This window comes from Macaca thibetana, chromosome 7 (genome assembly GCF_024542745.1).
Source record: "Macaca thibetana thibetana isolate TM-01 chromosome 7, ASM2454274v1, whole genome shotgun sequence".
Classification (NCBI taxonomy): Eukaryota; Metazoa; Chordata; class Mammalia; order Primates; family Cercopithecidae; genus Macaca; species Macaca thibetana.
In genome coordinates, this window is record NC_065584.1 from 126,646,639 (window position 1) to 126,668,013 (window position 21,375).

The 21,375-nt window shown below is 40.9% G+C and overlaps 2 protein-coding genes across 5 annotated transcripts in view; both read right to left on the reverse strand.

Moving 5' to 3' along the window:
- VPS39 (VPS39 subunit of HOPS complex) overlaps positions 1 to 15,827 on the reverse strand; it is a 47,352-nt gene extending 31,525 nt beyond the window's left edge. The window contains exons 1-4 of one of the 2 annotated variants that reach the window (XM_050799419.1): positions 15,586 to 15,827; positions 7,084 to 7,149; positions 1,203 to 1,235; positions 638 to 702 (exon numbers count right to left, since the gene is read on the reverse strand). In XM_050799419.1, the coding sequence (XP_050655376.1) occupies positions 638 to 702; positions 1,203 to 1,235; positions 7,084 to 7,149; positions 15,586 to 15,658 (237 nt within the window). In that variant the 5' untranslated portion in view covers positions 15,659 to 15,827. The remainder of the gene's footprint in view (positions 1 to 637; positions 703 to 1,202; positions 1,236 to 7,083; positions 7,150 to 15,585) is intronic. The other variant, XM_050799420.1, reaches the window with a different exon arrangement.
- A 2,203-nt stretch (positions 15,828 to 18,030) lies between these two features.
- Positions 18,031 to 21,375, reverse strand: part of TMEM87A (transmembrane protein 87A) — a 63,100-nt gene continuing 59,755 nt past the window's right edge. For all 3 annotated transcript variants that reach the window (XM_050799499.1, XM_050799500.1, XM_050799498.1), the window contains exon 20: positions 18,031 to 19,239. In XM_050799499.1, coding sequence (XP_050655456.1) covers positions 19,198 to 19,239 — 42 coding nt within the window. In that variant the 3' untranslated portion in view covers positions 18,031 to 19,197. The remainder of the gene's footprint in view (positions 19,240 to 21,375) is intronic.

Here is a 21,375-nt window from a genome sequence, read left to right on the forward strand (position 1 = left end):
CAATTAAACATTTCTGACAAGGTTTAGCAAATGTTCATTCAATAACAGTACTAAAAAGGGACCACGGAGCCTATCCAGTTACAGGGCTCTCACTTATTTTTCTGGGCATTATAATTTCTGTGATTATCATTTCTGCTTGTGAGAGAGGATCTCAGGCACATGATATATGGGCAGAGACCCCTGGATAAATGGAAGGTCAAAGAGAAGAGGATTCGGAGTTAATAAATAACATTACCGGCCGGGCGCGGTGGCTCACGCCTGTAATCCCAGCACTTTGGGAGGCCGAGGCGGGTGGATCACGAGGTCAAGAGATCAAGACCATCCTGGCTAACACAGTGAAACCCCGTCTCTACTAAAAATAAAAAAAATTAGCTGGGTGTGCTGGCGGGCGCCTGTAGTCCCAGCTACTCAGGAGGCTGAGGCAGGAGAATGGCGTGAACCCAGGAGGCAGAGCTTGCAGTGAGCCAAGATCGCGCCACTGCACTCCAGCCTGGGTGACAGAGCGAGACTCTATCTCAAAAAAATAAATAAATAAATACATACATACATAAATACATAAATAACATTACCAAAATCCTAGTCTGACAGGGTCTCATATAAGTCAAATATTCTTGTAAGGACTGCCATCACTGCTTACCTGCTGAATTTTTTTGGAGAAGTTCTTATTGGATTTCTCTAGTGTCACTTCAAATCTGTTGCAACCTATGGAAAAGAAACAAACATTGGAAGTTCCAAATACAGGAATACATATAAAAACCACTACTAGAAAAATACTGTTCCATACTGCTGTCCTACATAAATCTTTAGAAGTTCCTGAAAGACTAAAAATCAGAGATCTAAATAGCCAGCTGTCTTACGAGCACTGTAAGATGCTTTCAACTCCAATTTTAGAGCAGAGCGTTTCATGCACCTTCACTCGGCATCAGCAGAAAGGATCACACAAAGTTTACTGAAGCTGCAAGGTACTTGTGAGTCTGAAGATCTTATCTTGCAAAATCAGTACCTTGGCAAAGTGTTCCACAAGGAAGAGTGTAAAAAGTAACAGTCAAACATAAGAGCTCAAGCCATGAAACCCAGCCCAAAGCATCCTCAGATCTAGACCAACTAATTTCCAGCAGCTACTCTTAAGTCCTGTGTCATGGAGACAGCAAACACTCAAACCCATCTCCAGAGCTAAGGCAATTCAATGCGTCTACACTTACTGCCACTTTCAGGTGATGCTACAGCTGCTGGCACTGTTACAAAAAAGGGGAAGAAAGTTATATACCATAAAAACATGTGAATTCAGCCTTGCTGGGGATGACAAAAATATTCAGCCTCAGAAGTCACCAATGAGTCAAAAAGAGAGTATCATCATCATCATCATCATCAGAGCAGCTATCATTAAGCAATAACTACATACTGGGTTCTGGGTTTAAAAATTTATACTTTTTTTTTTCTGTAAACTCACAACTCCCAAGAAGTAGGTATTATTATTCCAAGCTCATATCTGAGGGCCCTGAGGGGTAAAGCAGTTAGGTAACAGCCAGTGAGGGAGCCTACAAGCAAACCCAGGCTGACTCTAAAGCCTGTGCCCTGAGCCCACGCCCTGCTACCTGCCTTCTAGTTCATGGACAGGATGCTCGTACTGCTGACCCGAATTGTTCCCCACAGCTAGCTCTGCCCTTGCCCTCTGGGAATCAGGGAGACTCTTTGGGGCAGCCATAAGAACTCATGTCACCAAAGCTGGTCTCACTTCTTCCATGTGTCCCTCAGTAGAGGGGATGAAGAAAGGGCCCTAAAGTTGCAGGGAGTGTGCCCTGGTATTCTGCTGTTACATTTCATGAGGAAAAAAAACAATTCAGACACTTCCTACACTTCAAAGCGCCTTATTATTGCACTTAATAATTCTCCTTTTTTTTTTTTTTTTGAGACAGAGTATCATTCTGTTGCCCAGACCAGAGTGCAGTGGTGCGATCTCAGCTTACTGCAACTTCCACCTCCTGGGTTCAAGCAATTCTTGTGCCCTTAGCCTCTGGAGTAGCTGGGATTATAGGCATGTGCCACCACGCCCAGCTAATTTTTATATTTTTAGTAGAGACAGGGTTTCACCATATTGGCCAGGCTGGTCTTGTACTCTTGACCTCAGGCGATCCACCCACCTCGGCCTCCCAAAGTGCTGGGATTACAGGTGTGAGTCACTGCTCCAGGCCTATAATTCTCTTTACAAATAGAATTTTCTAAGGCAGAGATTCCTAAACTTTTTTTTCTCCAAATCTTGATATCTTAAAAATTACTGAGGACTTCAAAGAACTCTTTTGGGGATTATATACATGAATATTTACATTAGAAATTTAAATACATTTAAAAACATGTATGTATTTAAAAATAACAATAACCCCATAAGTAAGAACCCACATCTGCTTCTGCATTTAATCTGTTTTGATAATTTAATTTGTTTTGATTGAAGTATATGACAAAAAATCTGTCCTCATGTAGATATACAGTTGAAAAGGGAAAAGTACTTTAATAGATTTTTCAGATTCTTCTTTGACACTATACCAACACTTAACAAATGTAATTTCTCGTAAAGTGAAATCTCATACTTGTCAATGAACTTTTCATTTTCCGTCACGTCAAAAAACATTGGTCTACCTTACACTTTGAATGTATCTTTTACTCACACATGATTTTAAAACTTCATGCATTCGTCATCTGGAAAATGTTGGTTTACTGAGTTATGCAGATTTTCCAATCCAGACCTACATTTCATTATAGGATGTTAAAAAATGACATTCATTATTATCACCCCCAATCTCATCAGAAAAAAATCTTTAATTATGGAGAAGCTGTCACACTCAGTGGGGTGAACACAAGTTTTCCACAATTCTATTTTTTTTCTTGAAAGCTCTAACTTTATTGTTCACAACAAATACTGCCAGTTCCTTTACCTTAAAGTAACAGATTCCCTTTGCTCATTAAAAACAAAACAAAACAAAACAAAAAAAACCTTCCAAATATCCAAATGGTCTGAAAAAACCACAATCTGTCATTCTTTCAAACAAAAACAATACTCCATGAAAAAAGCAGTCAGTTTAGCTCATAACTCAATCACACAAGCATTTTTCCCTCAAGACAGCCATCGGACTTCACGCCTTGGCACACAGCAGAAGTACTGTATGTGTACTTCTCATCATATCACAAGAGATTACTAAAAAGATGTGTTGCCAAAAGTCAAAATACAATAAAAATAACAACTTTTACTGCCTAACCAAGAACATTCTTAAGTGAAACTAGCTTTCACACACACACACACACACACACACACACACACACACACACACACACACACACACACAACTGGCCGGGCGTGATGGCTCACGTCTATAATCCCCGCACTTTGGGAGGCCGAGACAGGTAGGTCACCTGAGGTCAGGAGTTCAAGAACAGCCTGGCCAACATGGTGAAATACTGTCTCTAATAAAAATACAAAAATTAGCCATGTGTGGTGGTGAGCACCTGTAATCCCAGTTACTCAGGAGGCTGAGGCACGAGAATTGCTTGAACCTGGGAGGGGGAGGTTGCAGTGAGCCGAGATTGCGCCATTGCATTCCAGCTTAGGTGACAAGAGTGAAATTTCGTCTCAAAAAAAAAAAAGAAAAAACAACAACAACCCATCACTTGAGGCAAGGAGTTTGAGGCCACCCTGGGCAACAAGAGACACCTCATCTTTATGAGGAGTAAAACCTATCTGGGCATGCTGGTGTGTGCTGGTGGTCCTAGCTGCTTGAGAGGCTGAGGCAGGAGGATCGCCTGAGCCTAGGAGTTACAGGTTGCAGTGAGTCACGATTGTGCCACTGCACTCTAGTCTGAGTGACAGAGTGAGCCCATCTCAAACAAACACAAACAAAAACCCACGGTGAGCACATGGTGAGAATTACACAATGACTATTAGTACAGCTTGGTACCACTTTTTTTTTCTTGTTTTTTTCAAGTCTCTATTTGAAGTTAGGTGCTACTGTTCTGATTTGTGTTCAGGTGCCCACCAGTTTTAATCACTATTCCTTTTGCACCATCATTGTAAATGTCAATACAGTGGAAAAAAAAAAAATGAAATGTTTCAGTGTTTTTGCAAACTTGGTTTTGTCCTTGTAGGTCCTCTGAAAGGATCTTGGGGATCCCCAGGGGTCTAGAGACCACACTTTGAGAACGCTGCTCAGCACGACTGAAACAAACCTAGAGTTGTAAAGGCCTCAGACATGAACTAATCTAACCCCTCTCAGTTCAAGATAAGAGTAGACTGGGCTGGGCACAGTGGTTCACGCCTGTAATCCCAGCACTTTGGGAGGCTGAGGCGGGTGGATCACTTGAGGTCAAGAATTCCAGAATAGCCTGGCCAAGATGGTGAAACCCTGTCTCTAAAAAAATACAAAAATTAGCTGGGCATGGTGGCATGCAACTGTAGTCCCAGAACTTTGGGAGGCTGAGGTGGGCAGATTACTTGAGCCCAGGAATTCAAGTCCAGCCTGGGCAATCTGGCGAAACCCCATCTCTACAAAAGATACAAAAATGGGTTGGACATGTTGGTGTGTGCCTGTGGTCCCAGCTACCTGGGAGGCTGAGATGGGAGGATGGTTTGAACCCAGGAGGTTGAGGCTACAGTGAGCCAGGATAGCGCCACTACACTCCAGCCTAGGCAACAGAGCAAGACCCTGTCTCAAAAAATAAAGGAGTAAAATGAAGCCTAGAGATGTCTGTTGAGAAATGTTTATACTCATGTTTGAGAATTAACCAATTCAAAACACATTTATTGAATAATTACTAGGCTAGACATATCAGAGGATAAAAATGTCACTGGCTCAACTGAGCTCCAGGGAAATGACTGAGATCAGATCGGAGCCTACGATCCCTAGCCCTAGTCTTTTCTTGACCCTATTATCCCCTCCCTTTCCTCAGAAAGACAGTCTACCCATAGATCTATTTAGGCTTGAAATATCTCAAATCTAGAAACCAAACTAACCCTAGAACTAATTCACACAGGCCCAGGTCTATTTCTGGCCCACATCAGGCCAGAGCTGGGCCAGAACTACACTGTTCACCAAGAGTATAGGGAAAAATGACATTTCTTGAAGAAAAAGTTTCAAATCAGAGTTTGATTTCCTAATTGTCTATATTTAAGCTACCTATGGAGAATCTAAGGCCCAGGAACATTAACTAATTTGTCAAAGTTGACATGATAAAATGATCACAGAGCAAGGAATAGTCGCCACCAGGGTTCCAAGCCAGATTAACGCTCATATTACCAGTTTAGGTCTATACTGTGTTGAAAGACTTCATTTGTAAAGTCTTGTTTTCAATTTCTGATCACCACTTACATCTGAAAGTAGAGAGTCAAAAAACAGTTGTTGAATGCTGAATAAGATAAGCATTTTTAGCTTTAAAATTAAAATGTGAGCTTAATTTTAAAATTATAGACCAGGCAAATATCACAGAATGCAAATATTTTGGCTCTGAGAACTAAAAAAAAAATTTTTTTTTGAGACAAGGTCTGTTGCTAAGGCTGGAGAGCAATGGTGTGATCACAGCTCACTGCAGCCTCAACCTCCTGGGCTCAAGCGATCCTCTCAGCTTAGCCTCCAGAGCAGCTGGAATTATAAGCACGTGCCACCACATTCAGCTAATTTTTAGTAGAGAGGGTGTCGCTATGTTGCCCAGGCTGGTCTCGAACTCCTGGCCTCAATCATTCCTCCTACTTCAGTCTCCCAAAGTGCTCAGATTATAGGCATGAGCCACTTCACCTGGCCAAGAATTAAAAATTTAAAACATTAAAACAAAGATCAACAATGTACTGCCCAAGGGCCAAATTGAGGCCTTTGCATGTTTTTGTAAATAAAGTTTTATTGAAACATAACCATATTGAAACATAATTACGTTTTATGAAACATAACCAATTCATTATATATTGCTTACAGCTGCTTTCATGTTACAATGGCAGAGTTAAGTACTTACAACACTGCAAAGCCTAAAATATTTATTCTTTGGACCTTTTCAGAACAAGTTTGCTGACCCCTGATTTAGAGGACAGTTGAAAAACTTAGAAATGAAATAAATTCTCTATTTTGTTCTCTGGTTTATTTTCTTACCCTGCTGCAGAAACTGACCAGGATATCTTCCTCTTTGCCGGGTGCACTAGTAAGGTGCTTTTTCCCCCAGTGTTACCCTTGCTCCAGGTTCCAAAAGAGAGCTCTATTTATCTTAAGCTGTCTCTCAAGCTATTTATCAGAGAAATATATATTAGATTGAAAGGTATGAAATTAACTGCAGATTTCTGTAGAGTGGCTTCAGGGCATAATACCTAAACACATCTATTCTCCATAAAGAGAGCACAAAAATGAAAACAGGGAAGGGCAGTGAGGTACTTTCTGCCCCAATAAAAAAACACTCTTTAACAGAATACATTTCAAATACTTTAGTTATTACTCTACGTTACTGACAGTCACATTTGATTAGAACTTTAGTTTTCACAGTTTCTTCAAGCCTATTATTGCATCTGCCCCAACAGCTTTGTGAGACAGAGAGTTTATAGAAAACTGATGTTGGAAAGAACCTTCTCACAGTCACGCAGCCGGGGGAAGTGCACATGAACACAAACCCTGGTCCTCTCTTCCTGGTCTACCCCTCACAAGCTAACAAGATATTTTAAACCAATGTTTCCTAATTTTTTTTCCTACCACCACACCATATATACAGGAATCTTATTCCCATTAGTAGTATTTCTTATTACTGGTAGTGAGTCTCTAAGAAAAGAGGAGGAAAACCACCACCTCCTCTTTTCTTACAGACTCACTACCGGTAATAAGTAATTCAGTAATAAGTAAACCAGCAACTCATCCTCACCTCCCAGATGTAGGTAGGGCAATACAGTTTGAAGGAGAAAAGCCCTAGGCATTCTCAAGTCTTCTCCCCATTTTCCCACCGTGCTCCCTCTAACCTTCACTCTCTCTTTCAATGGTCCAGGAATAACTGATTTCACCGTTGTATACTAGCTGACTATTAAAACATGATTATTATTATTATTATTTTTCATGAGCAATACGCACTTACCAACGTCCTTCCGAATCCTATAGAGAAGAAGATGTCCTTGTTTGGTTCCCACAAGAAGCCATTCCTCTGGAAAAAAAACAGCTTTGAGAAAGGTCAGTCAGCTTGAGTATAACCCTATTTCTTTAGCTGGGGCTTGTAATCAGAAATCAATGTGTCAAGAAAATGAGTTGCTTTTGATAGCAGGTGTTTTGCAAAGCTAAGGAATGTTTATACTCATGTTTGAGAATCAACCAATTAAAAATACAGTTATTGAATAATTACTAGGCTAGACATATCAGAGGATAAAAATGTCACTGCCTCAATTAATATTAAACTAATAAAAAAGATAGAAGGGCTTTGTATGTTTAAGATTAAATGATTGATTTTTATTTTTTATTTTATATATACTTATATTAAGATATATATCTTTAGATCTATATTTTTTAATTCAGCTAAAAAGAATATGATGAAAGTTTATAAAATCACAAAATGGAAGTACAAATGTGAAACCAGGTATCCAACCTCAGAAATAATAGCTAAGAGGCATCCTTTAAATGCTTTTACTTTCAGGAAAATAAATGATATAGCGTAATAGGCTTACAGAATTCATTATCTCAAAAGATAGTCTAGTAGAAAATATTTAATAACAAGTGTTGATGAGAATATAAAGACATTAGAACCCTCATACACTGCTGGCAGGAATGTAAAATGGGACAGCCACTTTGGAAAAGTCTCGCAGTTCCTCAAAAGGCTAAACATAGCTACCCTGGGAACCAGCAATTCCACTCCTGGGTACACACCCAACAGAAATGAAAACATATTCTACACAAAAACTTGTACACAAATGTTCACAGCAGTATTATTTGTAATAGCTAAAAGATGGAAACAAACCAAATGTCCACCAACTGATGAATGAATAAACAAAATGTGGCATGTCTATATAATGGAATATTAGCTAACAATGAAAAGAAAGAAAGTATGGATATATGCTGCAACATAGATGCACCTGAAAATATGATGCTTACTGAAGGAAGCCAGACCACAAAAGGCCACATGATTCCATTTATATCAAACGTCCAGAGTAGGCAAATCCACAGAGGTAGAAAGATTAGTGGTTGCCCAGGGTTGGTGGGCTTGGGGGAAAATGGAAAGTAAATACTAATTAAGGTACTGAGTTTCTTCTGAAAGTGATGAATATGTTCTAAAATTAATTGTGGTGATAGTTGCACAACTCTGTGAATGTACTAAAAACCATTTAATTGTACACTTTTTTAAAACTTTTATTTTTTAAGATAGGGTTCCACTCTGTCGCCCAGGCTAGATAGCAGTGGCGTGATCATGGCTCACTGCAGCCTCCACCTCCCTGGCTCAAGTGATCCTCCCACCTCAGCCTCCTGAGTGTGATCATGGCTCACTGCAGCCTCTGCCTCCTGGGCTCAAGTGATATGCCCACCTCAGCCTCCCGAGTGGCAACAACTGCAGGCATGCACAACCATGCTGTTATTTTTTAAAAAATTTTTATAGAGATGAGGGCTCATAATATTGCCCAATCTGGTCTCCAACTCTTGACCTCAAGCAATGCCCCTTCAGCTTCCCAAAGTGTTGGGATTACAGGGGTGAGCCACTGTGCCCAGGCAAATTATACATTTTAAAAGATGGTCTAGGCTAGTGGTTCTTAAACTTTAGTGTATCACAATTATTTGAGAGTTTGTTAAAACAGAATGCTAGGCTCTACCCCAGAGCTTCTGATTCAGTAGGTCTAAAAGTAGGCCCAGGAATTTTCATTTCTAATGACTTCCCAGATGATGCTGATGCTGGTGGTTGAAGGACCACGTTGTGGGAGGCACTGGTCTAGGTAAAAAGAGGCTCCGAAAGAGTTTAAATAACTACCCTGACAGACCCAAATTACGTCATTCGAGGAAGGTAAGCATGTACAGATACTTCCTTCGCTTTTTGATAACATAAAGGTCCCTCATTCCTTTCATAAACTCTGTTGATTCTGGATCTCTGCAAAATAAAATCTTGCATAATAGGACAAATAGATAACTTTTATTGCACATGTATTGTGTTCCAGGAAATGCTAAGCACATCTGTTAGTTCACTAATCCTCACAACTATCCCTTGAAGTAAGTCCTTTTTTCCAATCCCCATTTTATAGATGAGGAAGTTGAGGCCTAGGGAATACATAACTTTTCCAGAGTCACACATGTGGCAAGCAGCAGAGTTGGGATCCCAACCCCAATTTGTCTGATTCCCAACCACATGCTGTGATGTACTTACTAAGGCACCCATGTCAAAAGAATGGGTGTCAGCCAAAGGTTGTCTGAAACACAGTAGTTATATTTATTAAAACAGGTCAGCATCTACATTCTTTATCTAAAGGATCAGTAATACTTCTCCAGGATGATGTTCTTAGGCATCCAGAAAAACAGAGTGATTCTACTTTCTTTGATTTGTGGTCTTAAAGGAAAGGCAGGTCACAAAAAGTAACACTGTGTGCTCTTAATAACATTAAGTTGAAATCAGAAATAACAGCAGCTCTAATGAAGGCTGGAGATTTATGCTGGGACAGAACATGAAAAAGTAAAAGAATTCATTTTGCAATGCTTGCTTTGTAAAAGATATTATCTTTAGAACTTTATTTATAGATATCATGATATCAGGCAATTTGGCAATACTAAAGTTGATTTTTAGGCCACCCACTGATATTTCAGATATAAATAAAATGAAGTGGAAATTTTTTAAAAATCCCCTCATGCATAAAAATCTGTAACCAAAACAAAAGGCCAACATAATGTTCACCATCTTCCCCATTCTTCTCTCTCCACTCTGTCCCCCAAGTCCCCGCCAGTTCCTGTTTTTCTTTATCTATTTTAATAGCCTCAGCTTCCTCCCAAGTTGGCCAGGGTCTATCAATTTTACCTCTAATGGTTCCTCATGACAGCCTCCTCCTGTAGAGTCTCTCCAGGGACCCCTGTGACAGCTTCAACTGGTCTCATTCACTCCATGCATTCTCTCACATTTGCTGTCAGTTATCTTAGAGCAGATCTCTGAAGCTGTCACACTGGGGCTTAAAAAATCTTAGGAAGCTACACTACCAAAATATGAAGTCAAATTCCTAAACATGACATTCAAGAGTCTATTTTCCATTTTTATTGAAATGTTTGTTGCCAATAGATTTTTAGATTAATTTACTTTTTTTTCTTGTGAACTCAAACTAAGACATGTCAAAACATTTTTAAAAATCAAATGTCTAGGGGCCGGGCATGGTGGCTCACACCTGTAATCCCAGCACTTTGGGAGGCCGAGGTGGGCGAATCACCGGAGGTCAGGAGTTTAAGACCAGCCTGGCCAATATAGTGAAACCCCATCTCTACTAAAAAATACAAAAATTAGGCCAGGTGTGGTGGCTCACGCTTGTAATCCCAGCACTTTGGGAGGCCAAGGCAGGCAGATCACCTGAAGTCAGGAGTTCAAGACCAGTTCAATATAGTGGAACCCTGTCTCTACTAAAAATACAAAAACAATTAGCTGGGCATGGTGTGTGTGCCTGTAATCCCAGCTACTCAGGAGACTGAGGCAAGAGAATCGTGTCAACCCCGGAGGGAGAGGTTGCAGTGAGCTGAGATCGCACCACTGTACTCCAGCCTGGGTGACAGGGCAGGACTCCTGTCTCAAAAAAAAAAAAATTAGCCAGGTGTGGTGGCGAGCACCTGTAATCCCAGGTACTCGGGAGGCTGAGCCAGGAGAATCACTTGAACCCAGGAGGCAGAGGTTGCGCCACTGCACTCCAGCCTAGGTGACAAGTGTGAAACTCTACCTCAAAAAAAAAAAAAAAAAAAAAAAAATCAAATGTCTATTCTACTGGTCATAAAAGGGAATCATTCTGATGTATTAAATTCACTGAAAACTTTTAAATCAACCTGATTGATTAAATGTGCCATCAGCCAGAGGACCTGTCCCATGTTGGGTCCTCCACACTCTAAGACACGTTATTTAACACAGCTGTGCATGCACAACACAGAGAACGACAAGCCTGCAGAGCACGTGCAGCATGGGGTGCACAGACCCTTCTGAGACTCAAGACAGTAACACACAACAGAAAGCGAGACATACTACGCAAACACATAATGCACACATAAGCAAAGCAGTATCAGCCCTGGAAAACTCCTGACGGCCTAACCCTGAGCCACAGGTTGACTTAATTCCTCCTGGGAAGGAGGGCTAGGCCCTGTTGCTCATAATTACCCTAATGGAACTCCTTCCAACAGTGCAATGCAGTCCAGCTTCATGTAATAAATTCCATTTCTGGCCCAATGCTGGCCACTGCAGGGAACACAAAGATGAATAAGATAGTAGTCACTTCCCTTCGTTGGGTAACATGGCAAATAACAGTACTTCTCAACTGGGCATAAGCCCCCAGTCAGCTGCATTAGAATCACCTGGACTTATTAAAAATGCACATTCCTGGGCCCTGCACATGGAGATTCAGATTCAATGGCTTTGAGGTGGTACTCTGAAACCTACTTTTTAAAATTTAATTTTGTTGGCTGGGCACAGTGGCTCACGCCTGTAATCCCAGCTCTTTGGGAGGCCGAGGTGGGTGGATCACCTGAGGTCAGGAGTTTGAGACCAGCTTGGCCAACATGGCGAAACCCCGTCTCTACTAAAAGTACAAAAAATAGCCAGGCATGGTGGTAGGCGCCTGTAATCCCAGCTACTCAGGAGGCTGAGGCACAACAATGGCTTGTACAGGTACACGCCTGGGAGGCGGAGGTTGCAGTGAGCTGAGATTGTACTGCTGGACTCCAGCCTGGGCGACATAGCGAGACTCGGTCTCAAAAAATAATAACAATAAAATAAAATAAAATAAAATTTTATTATTTGTTTTTATGAAACATTTTTGTAGTTCCAAAGCTAAAACGATGAAAAGTCTAATTTCTATCATTGTCCATCTTATCCTCTCCTCTCCCTTCTATGAGCATCATTTTAGTAATTTTTGAGTTATCTTTCCATTGTTTCTCTGGAAAATATAGGTATGTACATATATATGGACATACAGATACTCATATATACACATGAAGTCTGCATTTTTTTTTACAGGCTTTGAATATACATTCAAGTTTGGGAACCAGGCTCTAGAAGCAGACATGATTTACAGGACATGTGACCTTGGAAAAATTTCTTAAATTATCTAAGCCTCAGGTCCTTCTTCTGTAAAATGGAGTCTTATTTTATAAAAGCCTAATACAGATTAGCATTTAACAACTGCAAGCTATTACTATTCATATCAACATGAGTCAGGAAACGTTTTAGGTACTCCGGATACAGCAATGTAGAAAACAAAGCTCCTGCCCTGAGGGAACTTATATTCTAATGTGGAGTGAGAGATGCGATAATAATTAAATACATAAAACAACAGTAGATGGTGACCCATGATTAGAAGATAAGGCTAAGAAAACAGCACAGTGGTGGATGTGGCAATCTCTTTCATATAGGATACGTAGGGAAGGTTCCGCTGATTTGGGTGACATTTCAGCAGAGAACTGAGTGAAATGAGGAATGAACCATATATACAAAGGTAAGTGAGTGGCAGGCCGAGGAAGCAGCAAGTGTAAAGGCCCTGAGGTGGGTATGTGCTTTGTGCACTGATGGAACAAGGAAGGCTGTGTGGGACTGGTACCAGAAAGGCGTGAGAGGTAAGTGCACAGGAAACAGGGAAGTTACCAGGGCCTCCGCATGTCAGATGTTGCCAGACAGGGTAAAGACTTTGGAACTTATTCTAGTTGTGATGTAATACCATGGGAGGGTTTTGAGCCGAGGATGGAATCAGATTTAGGTTTTCAAAGTTTCACTCTACCTGGTAGATAAAAAACTGAAAATGGCACAATGGCAAATATAGGGTGGTCAATGAGAAGACTACTACAGTAATTCAGGTGACAGATGATGGTGCCTTCAAGAGTAGTAATTATCAAGACAGAAATAACTGGATTTCAGATTTATTCTAGGGGTAGAACACACAAGATTTGCTGATAGATGGGATATAGTGTAAAACAGAATGAAAGAAGTCAGGAACGATTCCAAAGCTTTTGGCCTTAGTCAAAGAGGTAAATAGAAATGCCACTTGCTGAGATGTAAGATACAGGAGGACAGGCATGTTTGAGGGGAGAGGAATCAAGAACTGTTTTGGTTATGCTATGAGACATCCAAATGAAGATGCTGAAAAGGCAGCAGGATTATACATATTTGGAGTTTAGAAAGAAATCACCCTTATCATGTTCCCCTGATTTCCCTTTTTTTTTTTGAGACGGAGTCTCGCTCTGTTGCCCAGGCTGGAGTGCAGTGGTGCAATATCAGCTCACTGCAAGCTCCGCCTCCTGGGTTCACGCCATTCTCCTGCCTCAGCCTCCCAAGTAGCTGGGACTACAGGCGTCTGCCACCACGCCCGGCTAATTTTTTGTATTTTTAGTAGAGACAGGGTTTCACCATGTTAGCCAGGATGGTCTCGATCTCCTGACCTCGTGATCCACCTGCCTCGGCCTCCCAAAGTGCTGGGATTACAGGCATGCGCCACCACGCCCAGCCCCCCTGATTTCTATTTCCGAGGAGACAGAGTATGTTGTCTCTAAGACATTTACACCTTAAATATTATTTGGCCCTGTGTGACCTGCCTCTGGAAATTCCTGGACAAACTTTGCATCCAAAGGCACAATGTAGTTAAAAAGGGGTAATGACTAGAAACAGCAATAATTACTGCTGCTCAAATCTGGAAATAAAGCACTTTTGAAGCAGGAGGCAGTTAATGGCCTCTTGTAACCTAATGTGTACCAAAGCGCCTTAGGAAGCAAAGAGCATTTCTCCTGTTTGGTGGGTGATCAAGGAAGGCCAAAAGCTACCTATCGTTTCAAAACTGTGTTCCTGAAAACCACAGGTGCAAGGAATTTTTACTGTGACAAAGTGGAGTTACTGAGAGTCTAGGAGTATTATGTGCTAATGGTCCAACAGGACAAGGATTCTGACGGGCTAAGTCAAGTGTGGCAACAGCTGCATTAATCCTTAATCCCTTTCAGAAACATGTCCTTAGCTGAGTTGGGTACCCCCTCATCCATGTTGCAATAATAGGCAGCATATGTCTCTAGTATCATAATCTGTTCACATGTCTTTGTCCCCCCAATGTGTGTCCTAGGAGCACAGACACCGTTTCTTATTCATCATTGTATTACTGTCCCTAGCAAAGAGAATGGCCCATGTAGGCACCTAATACGTATATCTGATGAAGCAATGGGGGAATTAATCCCTTCATGCAGCGTCACGTCTTTCATTTAAAAACTTTCTCCTCCTCTATTTAAATGTTTAATGAGAGCATTTAATGACAGAAATTGGTTTTCTTGAGATGTCTGGAGGAAATAGGATTCTCCTCTTAACCCAAAGGACTAGAACTGCTTACTGTGGAGGTGTGATTTTAAAGAGACCCAGAGCTGCTAAAGGAGGAAGGGTGCACATTAACATGAAAATTCTTCGTGAAAGGACCCTACAGAAGAAGTCATGAAGAACTCTGCAAGGATGACTCGGTGACACTGTGAACAGCTGATGCACATAATATCAGACACACCAAGATTCCATGAGGCCCATCATGGTTACCTATGTAGCCCAGTATAAGATCTGATTAAGGGATCTGAATCATCTTTTTATGGTCCTTGATTTCTAGGACCTAAACATTAGGAGGAAAGTTAGAAATGATCTCCTTGGTCTTTGGGGGCTGGTATCAAACCAGTCACTCATAGATAAGGGCACAATGTTGACCGTTATCCCTGAAACCTTCATTTGTATTTCAGAGCACACAAGAGATGTCTGTCCCTGCCTTCTGCACTAGTCAATCCCAAAAGGACTATGCTAGTTTTTATGGATTAGGTTTCATGACAGTCTGGAAACTCTTCCGCCTACAGAGTTAGGTAACTTGGACACTTTGGATATAAGGTAATCAACCACTTGGCTAGACTCAAAGGTTAGCTAACTACATGAGTTCCCTACAGGAATGAGAAGTGAACGAGTGATCACTATAGGGAAAAAATAGCATATGGTGTTAACTTGTTCTATGCCCCCAAAACCAGGGTTGACTTTCATCTAGAAAACAACACAAACATCTGGACAACTTCAAGCCCCTGGCAGGCTGAGAACTTCTTACTGCTTTGGCCCTCTAAAATGAAGACTTATTGGGAATCAAAACGGGCTAAAGCTGAGCACAATTAAAAAGGAAAGCTCATCCTCTCACTCTGCACAGGGAGCAAGAGCAAGGGGAACTCCCCTAAATGACTGGATCACTGGGATCACCCAAGCAGCCCCATAGACATCGATGTCTACAGCCGGTGGTCATCTCTCTGCTTTCTCTCATCCCAAGCCCCTCTCGGGTAGCATCCAACCGAAGCCCACACGGATGAACGCCTGTCCACTTCCCCGGCCTCAGAAAAGATCCGGGCCGCTCCCGTGCTGACTCCGCCTCGGCCCCGCGGCCCCTCGGCTCACCCCAGGCAGCGAGACAGTCGATTTGAAGAGGCAGCTTTTCTAGGATCGGCACTGGCTCGAAAGCGTCGTGCATGGCGGCAAGGGGAGAGTCGCCACCGCCGTCTCGCCCACAGTGTTCCGGGCCGGGTTGGGGTCCGGAACGAGGCTGGGCTAAGAGTAGACCGGGATCCGGCCAGGATGCCCCCCAGCTACAGGCCCTTCAACAACACAGCCATCGTCAACCCCGGACTTCCTGCTGGTTAGGCCCGCCCCTTCCGCAGCCGAAGTCCCGCCCCTTCCTCCCGGTGCACTCTCAAGGAATTGACTTGTTGCTGAGTTGCCATTGTCACTCTTTACCCAGAGCCACTCTGTCCCGAGTAGCCATGGGCTTACCATAGAAGGAACAAACTGTTAATCTTAGAACTGTTTTAGGCAATGGGTGTAATGGTTAAAAACTCGGCCTTTGGCGTCAGACCTCAGACGGAGATCTACCAATTAGGAAATTCGCTGTGATTTAGAAAATTTAATATTTCGATGCCATACTTTCCTAATCTGCAAAATGATTTGTGTAAATACCTGTGATCCAGTATCGTGAGCGCTTAGCAACACCTGACACACACTAAGCTCTCAATAAATGGTAGCTTTAGTATTACCATTATATCCCAATTAGTACAAGCACCTTACCTTTATGCTTTCATGGTTGTTCTAGACCAGCAACAACAGCAGTAGCAGCAGCACCTGTGAACTTGTTAGAAATGCAAAGTTTCAGGCCCATTCCAGTTCTACTGAATCTGAAACTCTGGAAGGAACAGTAATCTATGTTTTAATAAACCCCAAGGTGAGTCCATGCATTTAAAAGCTTGAGAACCACCATCTTAGGCTAGGGTTGTTCAGTGGTAGCACTATCCACCTTTAGGACAGGATAATTTCTTGTTGGGGAGGGGGCATGTTCTGTGCAATGTAAGGTGTTTAACAGTATCCTTAACCTCCACCCACCAGATGCCAGTATCTTCCCTACAGAGGTAGAAAAATGTCTCTTTGCTGTATATCCTCTGGAAGGCAAAATCACCCTGAGAACCATTTGAGGCCAATGCTTTTCAAATTTAATGTGCATACAAATCACCTAGAGACAGTGTTAAAATGCCTCTTTTGATTCAGTAGGACCAGAGTAAGACCCTCAATTGAGCATCAAAAATCTCCCAGATGTTGCTCGTCCCTGGATCACATTTTGAGTAGCAAGAGTTTAGGCAACAGATGATTCACTAACTCTTGAAAGTGAGTGAAATAAGCCTCCTTTTAATTTGATGATCATATTCCTACCAATTCAACTTTCCCAAGTTGTGTCTTACATCCTAATATTCCTTTTAGGAAGGTGTCATGGCTCTTCCTCCTACAGGACCCGGGACCTGTACTGTCTGAGGTTACCTTAGTATTCCCCTGGAAGACTTAAAAAACAACAAAACTTAGTTTGAGCTGCAAGAATGATCTATATCTGGTAATTTCCCCCTAGGAAAACATCAGATAGGTCAAAAAATTAAGCATTTGGGTTTAAAGCAAAAATGTAAAAGAAAAAGACTAAGTCTATGATATGAAGCCAAAAAAACTGGCCCTGGTCATTTTATTTTTACACAGTATCAATTTCTTCATATGTAAACTAGGAATACTTGTCCCATCTTAACAAATGCTGTTCTGATAATCAAGTGAAAGTACACTTTCAAGTAGTCATAAACACAAAAATTGCTAAACAAATCCTGTGTTACAGTTGATTTTCACCATAGAAGCTGATCACCTTCTTAAAAATTTAGAATTACCAGCTGTTGTGCTGGAAGGTCTAGTACCTTTTCGTTCAGGCCCAAAACCCTAAGGTTTATATTGTTTTACAGATTAGTGTAAAGCTCTAAATTTCTTCTGAACCTGTCCTAAGAAATGACACACTATATCCACTCCCAGTAATACAGAGAGCTGTAAGCAGAATTATCAAGGCCCAAGCTATAGAATTTGTACTATATACTCCTGCTTAACACAAGGGATTTTTGGTTTTTTTTTTCCTAGTCTCAAGTCAACATCAAACCAGCCTAAAAAAATAATTTGACCAACTATCTTGCTGCATTACAACTATTATTCATCTGCTAAGTTTTAATATGCAATAGCAGCATGCAACAATACCACCAGCCTTTGGCTAATGAATTAGCATGAGAATATAGTCAGTTCTTCAGACTGCAGTTCCTCAGAGATACTTCCCAGGAAACTTTTTTTAAAATCACCATAGCAAAGAGTTGTAGAGAAACTACCTAAGGGTTAACACTTTCACTGCAGTATGAGTTAGTGAAGATTGTGGTCATGTGGTCATTGGTTTTAACAGAAAACAAGATAATCTAGAATAAAAGCCATGGAAGGAAATGTTTCATAAGTTTGAGAGAAACGGTCTTCAGAAAAAGTTTGAAAAAAATGAGAAAAATACATTAATTTTGTTAAATTTTTTTTATATTAAAAAGTGGCATGAACTTTTTATGTAGAACAAAAATCTTGGGAAGGCAAAATTGGATAAAACCATTAAAACAGAAATAGAGTGCTTCAAATGAATCCCATCACCTTGTGATGTCCCTTATAAACAGGCTCTAAACCAATACCAGATACCAGAACAGTCCATCCTAAAGAATGAGCAGCAGTCCAGGGCCTCCACATTACTTCATGCAATAACTGTTTAAATTAAGCCAGCAGGACCTGTTTCCTTTGTATAAGCTACCACTTCTGAAGCATTACAGTTCCTCTAGCATGGTGCTCAATCACAGCACTTGGAGCACCTCTCTGCATAAAGGCAAGCAAAACATTGCCTAGGACCCTGCAATGCCACCCTTGGAGGCTTACAAAACAGTAGTTAAAAGTTTTGGAGTGTGCACCACATTGCCAGCAATGGGATGTGTCACAATAGCAGATGTCAAAAGAGTTAAGCTAATATTTCTCTTTAAAGTACATCTGAAATAGAAAAATCTTTAATATACACCATTTGTAAACAAAATTGCACTTGATTTTGCTTTTTTAAATGATCTGAATCATATTGTAACAGTTTTTTTCTTTCTTTTGATCACTCACAGAATTATGGCTCCTTAACTCAGAAGGGCCCTTTTTTCTCAAAACAACCTCTGCGAGATGTAACCTTGACTTCCCAGGAAAATTAAAGGTAGTTAACAATTTCCCCCATCACCTATGTAACTCCCTAAATAAATAAAAATTACAGGCAGTTGCTCCTGGAGATTACATATTATGGTGTTGATGACAGTCCTTTAGAAGACGTTAAACTTTTTAGTTTGTCAGATTAAAAAAATGAAACATTACAGAAAGTTCAGGAACAACACATTTAAGTTGCATGAACATCCAGTCAGAGTCTGGGAGGAAAGGGGGCATCAGTGTTGTAAATATGAAGCTTGCAGATTTTTCTCATCTTATGAACTTGTTTTCAGTAAGATGTTCTCTTTGTTCTGACACCTCTTGCCAACTCCAATGCCCAAAGATCAAGGAACAGATCAGGATGTCATTGCTTCCTTTAATCCCATGGAGCCGTACAGAAGACTGACACAGATGCTGATCTCTTCCCTGATAGGAGCCATCTTTAACTGCAAATCTTCCCATTCCTTACTCCATTTTGGACCTTTCAAAGTGTGTGATCATTCGTTCCTAGGGACAAAAAAGGTTTAAGTATATTAGGTTAAACTGATCTATATTCCAAATATCTTCTATATAGACTATCCAAGCAAACATCTTCCACGAGTACTTGTTTATGTTAATTAAATGTTTAGAGAAATGGTTCCTCAACATTTATGAAGATTTTGAACCTACAGATGTCCAGACCTCACCCAAGAACAACTAAATCAAAAGCTCTAGGCTTCTGGACAGCAAATCAGCACTCAGAAGGAAATGTATAGAGTCAGTTAAGATGACTAAACAAGTATTTACATAAGATTAGGCTTTAATAAAAATGTGTACTTCCTCTAATTCAGGAATTTAACTTGAAGACCCAGTGAAGGATGAGGGCAAAGATGTGCACATAGTTAACACTTTGCACTTTAGAATGGTTAGGAGGGTAGATTTCTTATGTGTTTTTTACTACAATTTTAATAAATCATGTAAAAAATAAAATTACATTTAATTTAATATAGTATTTATAGTATCCCATTTCAATTAAAATAATTAATGCACTACCATTAAATTTCCCTTCTTAGGCAATTTTATACCTTAGAGTTAATTTTCATTTTTCTTCTGCTTCATTTGCTAAGTACCTCTCGCTGTTGTATCACAAACTGACAGAACTACAAATCCTTTTTGAATATAATCAATCACATCAGATAATCTATAGATGTTTTCCCTTTTTCTTAAAAATATCCTTTCCAATGCTCTCTGTTCTCTAATCCATCCAAGCCTGCTGCCCAGCTGCCAACCTGAGAATTTCTTACATCATACTGAGAATTTTTCTTGTCTGTGTTGGACCCTTTATTTCCTAGATCCCAAGTCTTTTTCTTAGCTTCCTCATTTTTGTGGAGAACATTTTCTACTGCTTTCCTCAGAAACTGCATATAGGACATCAATTATTTTACTTCTTGTGTGGCTGGAAACATCTTTATTTTACCCTCATAAGGATAGTTTAGTTGAGTACAGAATTCTAGGTTGAAAATAATTCAAAGGCTTTGTTCTGGCTTCCAAAGATGTTGTTGAAGAGCCTTATGCCATTTTGATTCCTGGTCCATCATGTATATTGTTTCTCCTGTAATTCATTTAAGTTCTTTTTCAGTTTTAAGTGAAAAAAAGGCCTTGGAGAAAGTGATGTCAGCAAGATGACAGAATAGGAAGTCCTGGACCCTCCTTCCCCCCACAGACACACTGATTCAGTAACACATGGAAAAATTCCCTCTGTGAGAAATCCAGAAACCAGCTGAGGGTCTTCTGCACTATCGGAAAGCATGAAACCAGCTGTATCAAAGTCAGCAGAAAAGTCTGAGGCACCCTCTTGCCATAATTCTTCCCTTCCCATGGACCCAGTACAGTACCACATGATAGGGTGGAAACCCTCAGCTCCCAGCTTCTTTTTGGAGAGGGAAGGAAATGACTGGAATGTACACCCAACATTCTGACTTTTCTGGAACCTGCACAAGAGACTGTTTTCTGTCTTGCCTGAATCCGAGAGCTAACAACAAAGGGCCCAGGTTGGAAGTTGCTGAAATCAAAAGTGGAAGTTTGGACTAGCAAGTATGAGCTCACCACAGCCCCTCCCCCAGCTCAGTGCAGAGTAAGCAGGTAGAATCCCCAACATCCCCAAATCCCAGCTTTTCCCTAGGGAGGAGAGTTGGACTGTGAAAATGTTCCAACTTTGTAAGAGGTTACCTGAGGATACTTTCTGTAGGGAATGGTTTGAAGCACAGATGGGACCAGTATACTTTAGGTGCCTGGGGTCAGTATAAATAAAAAAGAGCTGGGCTATGCCACTGGCTCCAGGAGACCCATGATACAGCAGATGAACACAAAAGGGAGCAAGAGATTATAAATTCCTGGGGAGGGAAAAACCCAGCAAATCCCTCTGATTGGGAATATATATGCAGAAGTCCAGAAAAGATATAATACAGAGTGGGTTAGAGAGGTCCTCAGAATCTCCATGCAGGATGATTGGTGAGGGTGTTCTCCTGTACAATGCCAGTCCATGAACACTGGAAAGGTAACTGTTTTTTTCTAATGCACTGAAACCAACACAAGGAATTAAGGAAAATGGAGAATCAGAGAAACATGGCCCAAACAAAGGAAGATAAATCTCTGGAAACCAAC